General features: G+C 52.3%; 1 protein-coding gene across 1 annotated transcript in view; it reads left to right on the forward strand.

Moving 5' to 3' along the window:
• Positions 1-4793: 4793 nt before the first annotated feature.
• LOC112119040 (butyrophilin subfamily 1 member A1-like) overlaps positions 4794-15635 on the forward strand; it is a gene marked incomplete at its 3' end in the record, with an annotated part of 37898 nt that continues 27056 nt past the window's right edge. Inside the window, exon 1 of the mRNA XM_029914257.1 lies at positions 4794-4899. Within this exon, the coding sequence (XP_029770117.1) occupies positions 4794-4899 (106 nt within the window). The remainder of the gene's footprint in view (positions 4900-15635) is intronic.

Here is a 15635-nt window from a genome sequence, read left to right on the forward strand (position 1 = left end):
GGGGGGGAGGAGCAGGAGTTAAGCTCGTGGTGAGGCGCTGGCAGAGGGTGACAGAAGGCAAAACCTGGCACAGGCAGGGCACAGGGGATAACAGTTACGCCAGTGGGACTGAGACACCCGTGTTTGCAAAAATGGTTGGGGGCAAAGGGGCTTTTTTTATTTCCCCTCTCACAGACAGACAGCACCTCTCAGCATCGGCTTCCCAGGGCTGGGTTGTTAAAGGCACAGGCACAGGGCCGGGTTCTTAAAGGCACAGGCATCCCAATGCCTAGTCAATGCAGCTCCTCTTTGTCTGATCTAACCTACTGAGGCTATGTCTACACTACAAAGTTCAAAGCGCTGCCATGGGTGCCAGTGCTCCTGGTAATTCACCTCGACGAAGGGATTAGCTCTGAGCACTGGGAGCCGAGCCTGTCCACACTAGCACTTTAAAGCGCTCAAACTTGCTGCACTCGGTGGGGAGGGGTATTTTTCACATCCCTGAGCCAGCAAGTTAGAGCGCTTTAACTTGCCAGTATAGATAATCCCTGAGACTTAATTCAGTGAAACATTTTACACATATCCCCTCAGAAACAAAGAATCCCTTATCACTGTATCTGAATGCATAGAGTCTCCTAGCAGTTTCCCAAGTTGTCTTATCTGCTGCTGGGATTCCCTGAATTCCCTGAATTTTTAAATTTAATTTTTTCTTCTCATTTTAGAGCTGACTGATTTTCTGGCCTAGTGTCAAAACTTTGTTTTGAGTTAATCCACCAATGGGGATTGCATTTTTGCAACTGTTATTTTGCCTCTCAGTCTAGCCCTTAGTGTTTTTCCGCATGCCATTGTGTACAACTTGATTCTGAAATATTCAATAAAGGCAGTATACTATCTCCTATAATGTCTTTCTCCCTGGAAAAAATCTATTGTCATTTTTGCAGAAAATTAGAACTGCCATCATGGGTCAGACCAGTAGTCCGCCTAATCTAGTATCCTGTCTTGTGACAGTGGCCAGTGCCAGGTGCTTCTAAGGGAATGATCAGACCAGGCAATGACTCAGTGAACCATCCCATTGTCCACTCCCAGCATCTGGCAGTCAAAGGACAGTTTAGGGACAAGCAGAGCATGGGCCTGCATCCCTGATTATTTTGGCTAATAGCCAATGTACTTATCCTGATGGACTGATTTAATTCTTTGTTCAACCCATTCATAGTTTTGCCTTTCAAAATATAATGAACACACATCTACAACCACAAGATACCTTTACAACCACAAGAATTCTAAAATCATGAGTTATACACCCTCGAGTCAAGAAATTTTAATAAATAAATTATCTCTTTTTTTTATGTGCCTCTTTGTTCCTGAGCCTGCAGGGTGCAGTAAGGCCAGTTCCAATACCTTGAGCCTAAACACCTGAATGAATCTTAGTCTACCCTCATACTGTTCCTGTTACCTCTCCCAAATATTTCATAGACCTAAGGCCATATCTACACTTTAAGTGTGGATTAACTCAAGTTATGTCACCATAGAGTCACCATGGTTACTATGTCACTTGTGTGCATGCCTCCTGGACTCCTTGTCTCAGCAGTCAGGGTACTCACCAAAAGCACTTGTCTAGATTCAGAGTGAGGTGCACATTGAATAGATATCCCACTGTATTTTGGGAAGCTTTGGTTTGGCAGTGTATGCTGGGTACCAAACAGGTCAGACAGGGGTGATTGTGGTCATGGGATCCAACTTCTTATAATGCATTGTTAACCATCCACTAATTTTATATGTATCCCATACATAAACATATACATAAAGTTTACACCTTTTTTCTAAACCCACAAACCTGCCTGGCCCTCCTCACTGTCTGCCATCTCACACAGAATCATGGAGCTTGCATGGCTCTGCACTATTGTTATGAGCGTTTGCACCCAAAGGTGCAGGCTCCTTTACTATTTGCAGATCAGCAAACATATATGTGGGGTGTGACATTATCCTCTACATTCTTTATGAAAATATGCTTATGATATGGATATGACATAGCTAATATATTCTTTATGCAAGATGGCTGATGTGGGGTATCACTGCAAAACTTAAGACCTATTGACTGTGTTTATCCAACCTGTATGCATGTAACATTTGTATCTGAGGCTAGAAATATTGACCATGTTTTATCTGAATTACTGATAACACAGCGATCCCTGGAGATCAGGAATAGCAACTTGGGGGGGGTGGGCATTGACACCCCTACACTGGCACACCCGGCAAACTGTGGGTGGGGCTGTTTCTTTAAGAGGAATTTGCTCTGCCCCAAACAGCCAGGGACACAGACCGTTACCTTAACTTCCTGCTACTTTTGCACTTTCAGTTTTGAAGTGAGTGGAAGGCCCAGGCCGGGAGGGAGCTCGGCCCAGTCAATTCAGCTACAAATGTAACAAAAATAACAATGAAGAGTCGGGTCTCAAACCCTCCCGCTTCATGACCCTGTGTGTGGAACTGGTGCTGCAGCCTCAGTAAGTGACATGGGGACCAGAGACGGATTTAGGGGCACGTAACCTGGGCGACTGCCTGGGGTGCCGGGCTTGGGGGGCTGTGTTTGTTGTTAGCGATAAAAGGAAACAGAATGTTTGAAGTAAAATGTTTCAGGTTTTCCTTATGTGCGCTAATTCTTCACTAACCTTCTAGACTTTCTGATTCAAAGCTTCTTTCTGGGATTCAGTAGGGAGAGGAGCTCCGGGCTCTGGATCCCCAGCTGCACAGCTCTGGCTGAGATTTCCGGACACACAGTGCTGAGGTCCCTTCAGATGGGCTGTTATCACCAATGGGCCTCACTGAAGGGATCCTCAGGGAGAAACCGGCACCTCCTGACTCTGAAAGTAAACCTGGCTGTGGGAAAGTCCCTGCAAATTCAGAGATTTCTCTGCATCTGAACACAGACTGGGATGCTGGCTGGCACAGAGCTGGGCTCCCTTTGTGACAGGTGTGTGTGTGTGTGTTTGTGTATTTGTGTTTCTCTTCCCCCTCCTCCCCTTTGTTATTGTCACTAAACTGATGTTCCAGAGTGCGCTGTTGAAAGACAAGAAGAGAAAAACCTTGGTCCAGATTCAGTGAATCCCTCCCATCCCCACCCAAGTCTGCAGGGCCATTGCCCCGAGGGAGGGCAGGTGCTGTTACCACTGCCACCCATCCTACAGGTTTCTGCCAGGGCAGGGGGTGCATCACCTCCTCCCAGATCTCTGTCAGTGGGAATCACATGGGGAGGCCGTGACTCTGTGCCCTGGAGCCCTGGTCAGGCTCCCTTCCTGACCAATACTGGCCTCTCTGTGGGTAACATGGTGACCGTCCCAGTCTAGGGGAAGTTACAGGTACAGCCTGGTTCCTGGGAGGACTTGACACCACTGCACAGCCTGGCAGGGGCTGCACGGCTAGGGTGGAGCATGAGCCATGAGTGACTCTAACATTTATCTAAAGCTCTTTGTCTCTAAGGGTACGTCTACACTGCAGCTGGGACTGAGCTTCCCAGTGTGGGTATATAGACACATCCTTGCTGTGCTCAAGTTAGTTTGCTAAATCTAGCAGTGTAGCAGGGGGAAGCACAGGTGGCGGCTCAAGCTAGCCACCCGGGTACATATCCCAGGAGTCCAGACAGGTTTGATCTCAGGCAGGAATCCTGATCTGCCACCTAGGCTACCCCATTACTCTGCTATTTTTAGTATCCTAGCTCAAGGAGAGCTAGCACGACTGTCTACCAGCGCTGGGAAGCTCACTCCCAGTGGCGGTGTAGACATACCCTGAGAGTGGTTTAAATGGTGCAGATCCCAGGGGGCACAGAGATGTGGTGACCCCATTCAGAATTTCTTTGACATTTACACCAGTGCTGGAGGCAGTGAGGGTGGGTCACTGACACAAAAAATCACTCAGGTCAGGGACTGATCTGCTCATAGGGAGATCCCCAGAGACCCCTCCCCTAGGACAAGTGTGGCTGGGAGATGGGGCCACTTTCCCCCACAGTGATCAGTGGCCATTCATACCCCATTCAAAGGCTTTGCCTGCACTGGCTTGTTTTCCCTAATATGTCCCATGGTAGCATCTAAATGCCCCAGCCAAGATGGGGCCCCACTGTGCTGGGAGCTGGACACCCCAATAGTGAGAGATCCCCTCTGCCCAGGTTTAAAGGACCAGGGCACAGGCAGTCTTGCCTAGTGGTCACAGCTGGGCTGAGGTCTGCCCACCTGGGATGGGAGTCATTGGGCCAGAGTTAGAGGAATCACAAGGCCAGGGTCCGTAAACAAGAATCAGGGTCAGAGTCAGATACCAGAGGTAGTACCAGATTAGAATCAAGAGGCTGGATTCAGGGTCAGAGATCAGGAGACAAGGCAAAGTCCAGCATCATAGTAGGCAAAGGTCTGGGTGGTTGCCCAGACATCTTCCTGGGGCAAGCCCTGCGGTTAAGTAGGGACACTTGGCCAATCAGAGGCCCACAGGGTACTGTCACTCTGGGTCTCGTGGGCAGTACTTCCTGTAGTGCCTATTTTCCACACTGCTCCCCAGGTCCTTACACAATCTAAATAGAGCAGAGAGCTCCATAGGTCTCAGCCGTGGCATGGACTGGCTTCTGGCAGTTCTGGGTTTTAATCACAGCAACATCTAACCCTGCTCAGAGCCACGGCAGACGAGGACTGTGGGGGAAATCCCTTCCATTCTGGTGTATGGCAGGCAACAGTGAGGCTTGTTACCGCCTCCCCACTGCCCTGTGTCACTTTCAATGCATCACAATCACTCACCGTCTGGTTTGTTATTTCTCCTGTTCCCCAGATCAAGCTATGATGATGGGGAAGATTCCCTCATTCTCCCGCGGCTCCACAGTGAGCTCCGCTCTGCCCGGCTATGTCGCTCTCTGCCTCACTCTACAGGTTCACAGGCTGGTGTCAGGTAGGAGCTCCGGCCTCCTCGCTGGGTTTGCTGCTGTTGCTATTGCTGGTGTCGGAGAATAACAGAGTTCTCACTCCTTGTTTGGGTACAGCAAGTCAGATACTTTATTTTCTCTAACAATTGCGTAGAGGGAGAGAGCTAAACAGGTCTCTCTACAGGTAAACAATTACAGCAAACCTTTATACCTTTCATTACAGACAATAATAAGCAACAGCTGCATTTTGTTTATACATAGGCCATCTTGATATCTTATTTTTCTCACTTGTTTTGACTCTAGTCTACATACAATATTTTCTACACATTATCTACATAAGGTCGCAACAACTTCTCACACAGTTCTTTCCCACTCGCCTCACACAATCCTCGCTTCTACAAATCTCGCGTTATTAGGGTTACAGTTAGCCTGACTCTTGCTAACGAACTGTCATGCATTGCATCCCCTTCCTGTCAGTTCTTTCTCTGCTTCCACAACCCCCCCCCTTTTGTACTACTAGTACAACAAAACCTTCTCAAATCTCTATATGCATTAAGTCTTGGAATTCAGATTCTACATCAGATGCTTCAACCTTAGGGGTTTTGATTGGATGTAATGACAATGCATGATGAGCATGGACATGAACGGTATTACTATTATTAAATCCTTTACAACAACAATAACATACTCCTACACTAGCTGATGTAAGCAGAGTCAGGATGAGCTCTACCCTGACATCTGGTGGTGAATTATGGCGAGTGTGGAAAAGAACTCCAGGGGTTAATCTTGTTTGCATAGGCACACCCACTTGCCTGGCATGAAACAACAGCAACTGAAAGTGGTTACTTTGGCTGGTGTGGGATCCCCCGTTTCTCTGTTATTGGGGCAGGAAGAATAAAGTTTTGTTACCCTGATTCTGTGAATCAAGGCCAGTGGAACTGTTGTATGACAGAAGGACTGAGTGAGTCCTTCACCATTACCTAAGTAGCACTTGCTTGACAAGGGGCATGGGTTACAAAACCCAGGGAATTGAGAGAGGATGGGGACAGGTATTTGTATCTGATGGCATGGGCCCCCTCTGAGGGTTTGAAACACCCATTGTACCACCTCCTCTCTCCACTGTTGAATGTCAGAGCTAACTTTGATTCCCTTAGGAGTCTAGTTACAGGCTGCTGAGCTGAATTCACTTTGGGCCAATGGTGCACCAGCACTGGGGCTCCCCTACTATACTATGAGCTGAAATTGCTAAGAGCTGAAATCACAAAAGAGCTGATGTTATTAAGAGCTGAGATCACTGAGTGCTGTGTTAACTAGTGGGGGAGCCTGAAGCTATATTGCTCAGCAGCTGGCGGAGCAATTTGTGGGGTCGACTGGAGGAGCGGCGTGGAGCCTTGCGGGGCCGGTTGGAGTGGCCCAAGGAACGGCGAGTGGAGCTGTTTGCGGGGACGGCTGGAATGGCTCACAGGTTGGGGAGCGGAGTGGAGCAGCTTGTAGAGCGGAGCAGTTCATGGGATGGCAGGAAAGTGGACTGGCTCGTGGTAAAGGCTGCGGTGGAACCCCCACGGAGAAACAGACGGCTGGCCAGCCTTGGATCACGTAAGGTGCCCCTTAACACCCTGCGTGCCCCCCCTTTTTACTCTGGGGCTGCACTGACCAGGGACAGAGACTTTGGGGGTTGTTGGACTTTTGGGACTTTGGGTGGTTGCTGGACCCAAGAGACTTTGGGGGTGTTGGACTTTGGGGACTCTGGGTGATTTTTGGGTTGCTGGATTCAAGAACCAAAGGGAAAGGACACAGCCCAATTTGCTGGGGGTGGGTTTTGCTCATGGTTTGTGTTATGAATCCTGTTTGTGGTGTTTTTCCAATTTTATGCTGATGTCGTTTACCTCATGTTATTAAACATTTTCCGCTACACTCAGACTCCGTGCTTGCGAGAGGGGAAGTATTGCCTCTTAGAGGTACCCAGGGGGGTGGTATGTAATTGTCCCAAGTCACTGGGTGGAGGCTCGAGCTGGTTTTGCATTGTGTTATTGAAACGGAACCCCTAGATACAGAACCCGGCCCTTGTTGCTGCCAATTTAGATGGGCAGAAGGGTTACACTTGTGCTAGCCTCATGCTCCTCCTTCTGACTCCACTGACCACTCCTGTCACCATTAAATCATTGGTTTTCACAGCTCCCTCCTCTCCCAGTTCTCCTCCTGCCTTTCTAATCACTTCTTCGATGTCTGTTTTCTTGGGTTGGTCTCTTCCTGTCTCCCTCTTTCAGAGAATGTCCCCCAAAGCTCAGTGTTTGGCCCCCAGCTCTCCTCTCTCCACACGCTGCCTCTAGTAGCTCCTATCTACACACATGGCTTCAGATACCACCTCTATGCCAATGTCTCTCAAACTCCTTCTCCGCTAAAGACTGTTCCCCCTCCATCCCATCCCACATCTCGGCCTGTCTGACGTCTCCTCCTTGTTGATGTCCAGAGGGCAATTTAAGCTCAACAGCTGAGTGTTTAATCTCTTCCGCACCTCTCACAGCCCACCCCACTTCCTAGTTTCTTCAGCGCTTTGGATAACACCACGAGCCCTCCCAGAGGCAGGGGGCTGTGGCTGCTCTCCCTCCTCCCTGCCTCCCATCCCGCACGCTGGACCCCACCAGAGCAAGATACCAGGATCTCTGCCCCTCCTGTGGGCCAGGGATTGTGGCCCTGTGGTGGGGTATGAGGCCTGGGCTGGCTGGAGGGAGCTCAGAGCGGAGTGGAAGGCCTGGGGTCTGGGCCCTGCTCGAGGTGGCTTCTTTCAGGAGGAGTCCAGGGGGTATTTCCTCTGCTCTGGCTGGGAGAACCACTCCATGATGTAGGCCCAGGTCGGGGGTTGGGGAGAGCAGAAAAAACTATCCTGTAATTTTGAAATACAGTGCTGGCCACCCTTACAACACGTCCATTCGCCCAATCACTCAGGCCAGAAATCTGGGCATTGACTCTGACTCAGCCTCTCTCTAAGCCCCCATGTCCTGACCTCACCCCAGTCTCCCTGCTTCTGTGTACATAACACGTCACAGATTCAGCATCTCCTGTCTGTCCTGACAGCCCAGGCTCTCGTTCACCCCATCATCTCACACCTCCACTACTGTGATCTCCTCCTGCCCAGCCTTGACACCAGCCGCTTTGTTCCGCTTTGTCCCCTCACCTCCATCCAAAACACTGCTGCTAGGATCAGCTTTCAGGGGCTTGTCTCTGCTACCACATCCACCACTTAGTGTCCCTCCACTGAGACCCCCTTCAGCTCCACTCCCTCACAAGCTTCTTGTCCCTCACCAGTTAGTACCCAGTTGGCCATGCAGAGGTTGAGCTCCCTGGGGCAGGGACTGTCTTTTTGTTAGATGCAGTTTGTGTGGACAGAATGGGGAACAGTGGGTGTGTCTGGGAGCCATAGAAGAGGATGTTAATAGTGGCGGGATATAGTGAGGGCCTTTGAGTGAGGGCCTGTGCTGCAGGGATGGTGAGAAAAGGACGATTCTGGAGATAACAGTCAGGAAGGAGCAGTGGTGTTTGGAAATGGCCTGGGTGTGCAGAGGGAGGAATAAAAAAAAATCTTGTGATTGTGGGCATTGAGATTTGGCAAGGAAGATCATTAGGGACCCCAGTGAGAGCCATCTGACTAGAGTGGGAAGGAGGGACGTCAGACTGGAAGGGTTCTAAGACAGCTGGAGACACAAGCATTGTTTGCAGACTGGGTTCACTGAGTTCAGAGATAAAGGGGAGGAGGGAGATGGGGCAGTACCTGGAGGGGTGAGTGGGGAAGAGGGGCAGGTTTCTGAGTAAAGTTATACCTGGCTATAAATATTTTCAGGGTCAGGACCCTAGATTGTGAACTCTTTGGAGTAGGACCTGTGTCATCTTACAGTCTGGAGTGTGTGTGTGTGTACAGGACCTAGCGCAGTGGGGCCCAGCCCTGAGTGTATGTGTACAGGACCTAGCTCAGTGGGGCCCAGCCCTGAGTGTATGTGTACAGGACCTAGCACTGTGGGGCCCAGCCCTGAGTGTGTGTGTACAGGACCTAGTGCTGTGGGGCCTGGCCCTGAGAGTGTGCATACAGGACCTAGCGCCATGGGGCCCAGCTCAGAGTGTGTGTGTACAGTAATTAGCACTGTGGAGCCCAGCTCAGAGTGTGTGCGTACAGGAGCTAGCATAGTGGAGCCTGGCCCTGAGTGTGTGTGTACAGGACCTAGTGCCGTGGGGCCCAGCTCTGAGTGCGACCTCTAGGTGCTACTGGAATGCAAATAACAATGTGCAGTGGGGCAGGAGACTGGCCCTGGGATATGGATTTATGGCAGGGGATGGGGCTTAAAGGTGTGTGTCTGTGCAGAGGACGGGGGATGAAGAGGTATAGGTGGGTGGGGGGTTGCAGGGATCAGTGTGGGAGGGACAGAGAGTCATGATGTGGAGCCAGGAAGCCCTGCTCTCTGGGCCATGTTGATCTGTGCAGTATCTGAGGTGTATAACAAGTAAATGTAACAGCTGGGGCAGGACAGGTTTAGGGTTGCCAGGCATCTGGTTTTCGACCAGAACACCCAGTCAAAAAGGGACCCTGGCAGCTCTGGTCAGCACTGCCGACTGGGCCGTTAAAAGTCTGGTCAGCGGCGCAGTGGGGAACCGGAGCTAAGGCAGGCTGCCGGAAGCAGCCGCCAGGTCCCTGCGGCCCATAGGCACATAGACAGCCAGGGAAGCTCCGTGCGCTGCCCACACCCTGAGTGCCGGCTCCGCAGCTCCCATTGGCTGGGAATCGTGACTATAGGGAGCTGCAGGGGCAGCGCCTGCAGCCGCGAGGGCAACACACAAAGCCTCCCTGGCCACCCATGCACCTAGGTGCCTCAGGGACCTGGCGGCCGCTTCCAAGAGCCGTGGTAAGCACTGCCAGGACCTCACACCTTGTCCTGCACCCCAACCCTCTGTCCCAGCCCTGAGCCACCTCCTGCACCCCAAACCCCTCATCTCCAGCCCCGCCCCCCCCATAGCGCCTGACCGAGCCTGTTGTCCCAGCGCTGACCCCTCCCCTGCAGGTGGAGACCCTGCTGTTCTCAATGGCTGCGCCCCCTCTCTCTGCCGCTGCCTCTGCTGCTGCACTCGCAGGCTCAGCACATGCTTTTCCTTTCCTTTCACCCACCCCAGCAGCCCCGGCCAGTCAGTGCCACTCGACTGCCCGCGCTCTGACCCCAGGGATCCGGATCTGGCAGCTCGGGGGAGTCTCAGGATGAATGTGTGGGCAGCGGTGGCTCCAGGCACCACTGCTCGAAGCACGTGCCTGGGGCGGCAAGCCGCTGGGGGCACCCTGCCGGTCCCTGCGAGGGCGGCAGGCATGCCGCCAAATCCGTGGGACCCGGGACCTCTCGCAGGCAAGCCACCCCTGACCCTGTGTTTTTTTTTTATGGGTAATTTTTTTTTTTTTTGCTTCGCCGCTCCAGCTGCCCTGAGGGTTTTTTTTTTTTGCTTGGGGTGGCAAAAAAGCCAGAGCCAACCCTGTGTGTGGGGCAGAGTAACCAGGGCTTCCTTCCTCCCAGGGTTCCCATGTGCAATGGGGAAGGCCACGCACTGTCATGCAGACCTTAGGGGCTGGGCAGTGAGCGTTATTGATATAGCGCCCACGCATGAGCCAGGCTCTGCAGAGACAGAACAAGGGGCTGCCAGTCCCACAGGGCTCCCAGTCTGAGTGCAGACAAGGCCCAGCAAGGGCAGCAGTGAACACTGGGGGAGGGGGCACGAGGGTCCCATTGTGGAGCCAGCCACTCCCTGAGCCCATCCTGTGCCTGTCTTCTGGGAGTGGTAGACAGTATTGTAGTGACCCTGATGGCTCCATGCTGGACCCTGGGTCACCCCCCAGGGAACAGGATTGGGGAGAGGCAGCCTGAGGAAGGGGGGAGCTGGAGGCTGTGGGGGAGTGGGAGCAGCCTGGGAGCTGGGACAGGGACACTGGAAGCCAGGTGGGTGGCCCAAAACCCTGTGCTGTGTTCGCTCCAGGTTCCCACTCTGTGATGCAGGTTCTGTTGGGGACAGACCCTGTGGTGAGGGGCCCACGCAGACTGACTGAAGAGAGCGAGGCTCTGTCTGCATGGGGAAGGGGCAGCACTTCTGTTAAATGGGTTCCAGTTTTGTAGACTTATCATGCAGTGGCACCCTCAGCTACCACCCTCAGCCATTTTAGGGTGTCTTGGAAAGCACTTGCCTTAGTTTACCCTCTTCAGCACTCCTTAAATTATGCCTCACAGTCTAAAAGATCTGAGAGAAAAGTTCCCTGCTGGGGTCCGCTCTGAGTCCAAGTAAACCCCAAAATAAAATCTTTTCCTTCACTCTGCTCCAGCCTCCAGCTCTCACTCAAGCTCCTCACTGTCCTCAAGTCAGGAGTCCTCAGTCCTCTTTCCCGGGGCTGGGCTTGGATTAGTTTCCATCGTGGAATCAGATGACTCCAGCCCTCCCTCCTGGAGCTGGGGTCATTTCAGACTGTGCCTTTATTCTCTGCATCCACTTTCTCCAGCCGGGAGCAGCTCTCCAGAGATCTGTCCTGCTACAGCTGCTGCTGTCACTGTCATCTCTGGCAGCTCCTCCCCCTTAGGGGAGCTCCTCTGTCTAGGATAGTGGTCCCCAAACTTTTTTGGTCATGCCCTCCCTTACCTGGTTTGCACCCCCACCCCGGGAGCTGGGCCAGGAACGGGGACACAATTGGGGCCAGGAGACAGGGGCTGTGACTGGGAGTGGACCCGCAGTTGGGGCCAGGAGTTGGGGGCTTCAGCCAGGAAGCCACTGGTGCGGACTGAGTTGTAGCTGGGGTCACAGCCCGGAGCAGGGCTGGGAGTCGGTGGCTGAGGCCGGGGCCGGAGCTGCTGCTGAGGCTTAGGGTGGGGCCGGAGTGGAGCTGGGGGCAGAGCAGGGCTGGGGGCTGGTCCAGGCCCTGCCATGCCCCCAAATGTTCCTCCACGCCCTCTAGAGGGGCATGACCCACAGTTTGGGGACCACTGCTCCAAAAGCACCTCTTCCAGGCTCCTTGCTCTGGTGAGCTCTCCTGGGAGCTCCTCTCTTCAGCAGCTTCCTGTCCCTAGGATCCCTACAGCTGAGCCCTGGTAACCCTTTATCAGGCTCATTAGCTATTTAACTGCCAACTAGCCACATAGGATTTAATTACTTCCAGGTTGGTCTGGGTTGTCTCATTCTCCCTTACAGGAGCCTGTCATGGGTAGTCTGGTCCCTGACGCTTCTAAACGGGGACTGTCCAGCGTTCCAGGGAACCGAAGCTTCCAGCTCTTGCCAGGCATGTTCTAGAGGCAAAATCAGAAAGTCCCAGTTGTTGAGCTGAGGATTAGGAGCTCCCTCCTCTGCTCCAGACCACAGAAGGCTGGTCGCCTGCCATTTCCAATGCACAAGCAAAGTGGCATGAATCCCTGTGCAGGAGGCTTGCGTTGGGAAAGTTGGCCTGTGACAGATCTCTGGGTGGAATGTCAGAGGAGGATTTCTAGATGTGATTTCTGGTGTTGTGTTTGGTTTGGTTTGTATAAGTCCTCCTCTAGATAAGCAGGGAGGGATGTAAGGCCAGGTTTTCAAAGGCATTTAGGAACCTAAAGAAGCAGATAGGTACCTTGTGGGGTTGTCAAAAGTGCTTACTCGGTTTAGGCACCTAACTCCCATTGATTTCAATAGTCTGTAGGCACCTAACTCCCATTGGTTTCAATAACCCTTAGGTACCTAACTCCTATTGATTTCCCTTGGGCGCATTACTTGCTTAGATTCTTTTGAGAACCCCACTAGGCATCTGTCTGCCTCTGTAGGCACTGCCGTACCTTCGTAACTCTGGTCCGTAGTGAAATTCCACGGGCAGTACTGGTCGGGACATCTGCCTCTGTTAGACCTGGACCCCTCTGTGCTTCCTGTGCCCAGCTCTGTAAGCTCACAGGCCCTTCCCTCTGGGCAGCCAGGGGCCAGCTATGGCCCTTGCCCGCTGTGAGCGCTCTATCTTAGTGAGTATGTCCCATTGTCAGCTACCCCAGGACCTGCTGCGCCCATTCTCTGCTGGCACCACAGGAGGAGCCCTAGGAAAAGCCAGACTGGGAGGAAAGCTGGGGCTGGAGTTCCCGTTGTGTTATTGTGAGTTACCTTGTGAATAAAACAAAGTCCCAGGGCAGGGCAGGGGTGAGTTTGACCCCACACAGCATGTGCAGACTCTGGAGCGGAGTGGGAATGCCGCTCGTTTACAGCATCATGTCAGCAGGAGTTTATAGCTCCTTGGTCAGTTTCTAACCACGTGTCCAGTGACAGAAGGAGATCGTCCATCAGTGCCCCGAAAGCAGTTGCAGTTCAATGGCCTGGCCTCAATCCAGAGAGAGCCGTGTCTGGAGTGTTAGCCACAGCTAGATGAGCTTGTAGTGGGCTGTTTGCTAGCTCCCCTCTCAGCTCGCTCAGGAATAGATATGATGCTGGTAATAGTGGTGAAAACTGAAGCATCCAGTTTGGGTTTGCTCAGTGTTGATTGGACTATTGCAACTGTTTGAAAGAGGGAGGGAAGATTCCTTCTCTGACTGGGGTGTTGGCTGTTTAGGTGAGGGGTGGCTCCCCCCACTCCTGTCTGCAGCAGGGCAGGGACACAGAAGATAAAACTTTGGGCAACCTGTAAATTCTGTGGCAGACACACTGAATTCCATGGCATTATGAGTCCACTGAGCTGTGAGGAATGGAGAAGTTCCCCTTTCTTAGCGCTATTGTTTCAGGCTGTCTGCAGACTCAGGCAGGCATCACTGCATCACTTACACTCAGTTCCTTTTCAGGGTTATCTCTGCAACCACAAGGTCTAGAAACACAGGGTGCGATACTGTGCCGGGCCTCTGGGACATGCAGCAGAGAACTCACAGCTCTGGGGGAGAGATGGGAAAAGTCGCTTGACACCACTTTTGCATCCTTGGGATTTCAGGCTGCTCTGGGGGGCGGGAGGGGATAAAACATCCCCCAGTGTAATTTAAGGTAGCCAGGGGAGCTACCCTAAGTCATAGGACCCCAGTGTGGGCCGCCTATGGGCGGCAGCACTGTCAAAAATGTCCATCGTGCTAACAGTATGGACCCACCTCCTTCTGCCTGCAGCACATTCCCTCCCAGCCCTGCTAACTCCAAGCTTCACTCCCAGCACGGGGCCCTTTGATGCAGAGCCTGCGGTTGTGTTGCACAGCGCCTGTACGGGGGAAAGTGTCTCCCAGCCAGAGACAAGTTTTAATGGCCCCCGTACAGTGCCAGAGTGGGCTGGGCCAAAAGCTCAGATTCTGGATGCTGGTGGCATGGCTGGGGTGAATTTGTTGGTTGTGGAATCAGAAGATTCCTCAGGCTTTGGCCTTGGTGCCTTTCTGAAGAACGTCCCTGCGACTTTGGAATGGGAAACTGTTTGGCAGTGTTACCAAGGAATTGTGGTGACCAAGGCAGGACACATAGATCCGGTGAGTGAGGAGTGACCTTTGGAATGGCTTCCCTGAGCATCAGGAAGAGGACACAGCTGTGTGTAACATTCTCTGTTTGTATTTGGGTCTGTTTGCTCTCTGTGTACTTGAGGTTTATGGGGGTATCCATGTATAGAGAAAGTTTTTAAAAACAAAACTTCTGTGTCGTTAATTGATTGACTGCTCCAGATATGGCAATCATACAAAATATTTACTATTGAAGCATTTTGGAGCTTGGAGTCTTAGCAGAAACATTTATTTATATGAACTTATCCTCATCTCTGTACAGTTCTTTGCAAACCACTCAGACTGGTTCCCTGGGCTCTGAGTCAGATGCGGACAATGGCTTGTTGTTTACAGTCAGGTTGCTTTAAGCAGGTATTTGAAGAGACCTGAAGCTTCCTGATTCATGGTCTGCAGTGTAAATACCTCAGAGTGACCTGAAACACTCAGAGGAGTCACCTCTTTGCTTTGGGTTTTCTGGTAGTTGGAAAAGAAGTTTTATTTCCTCATCCTGCCGTACCTAATCTGGGGGCTGTGTTCTGCACTAAGAGCATAGGCACTGTCTCGGTAAGTGCTCTGGGGCCCGAGCACCCATGGAAAAAATAGGGAGTGCCCAGCACCCACCAGCCACAGCTGTTTGGTGCTGGCTGCCAATCAGCTGTTGCGCGGGTCCTGGGGCTGGCCGCTGATCAGTGAGCGGCTGTGGGAGGCGCTTGGGGGAGGGGGCAAAGAGGAGCGAGAGGCTGATGAGTGGGCGGGGAGGCTCATGGAGGGGGTGGAGACGAGCAAGTTGCAAGTAGGCAGGGGGGCCTCCGGGGAGGGAGCAGAGTAGGGGCAGGAAGAGACAGAGTGAGGGCGGGGCCTGGGGGACGATGCCCCGCGGGAGCAGGGCCTCGGGGCGGAGCAGGGCCAGAGCACCCACTGGGAAAAACAAAAGTTAGTGCCTGTTTTCAACAGGGTCTGTCTTCATAGCAGAGTTAACTCGGGCTCTTACTCAGGCACTGCCCTAACCCCCCTTGTGTCCACACACTAACCCTTTCATCCCAGTCTGGTGGTGATTTCAACCCAGGTGACTTAAGTGACCAATCACATCACACATAATGAATATACAAGGTGATTTGCTCCATGCCTGCTCACATCACATGGTTTCTGACAGGTCTCGATGCCTCTTTGGCTGAGCAGCAGTTGAAATTTGGGGCCTGGCTGGGGGAGCAGGGATCCATTTGGATGAGCAATTGCAGACATGAAGTCAGGGTTATCTTCGGTGTCATCTGGTTATTTACAGTAAGTCCTGTTCCCCTGAAAAG

This window comes from Terrapene carolina, unplaced genomic scaffold (assembly GCF_002925995.2).
Source record: "Terrapene carolina triunguis isolate 2854851 unplaced genomic scaffold, T_m_triunguis-2.0 Scaffold33956, whole genome shotgun sequence".
NCBI classification, from domain to species: domain Eukaryota; kingdom Metazoa; phylum Chordata; order Testudines; family Emydidae; genus Terrapene; species Terrapene triunguis.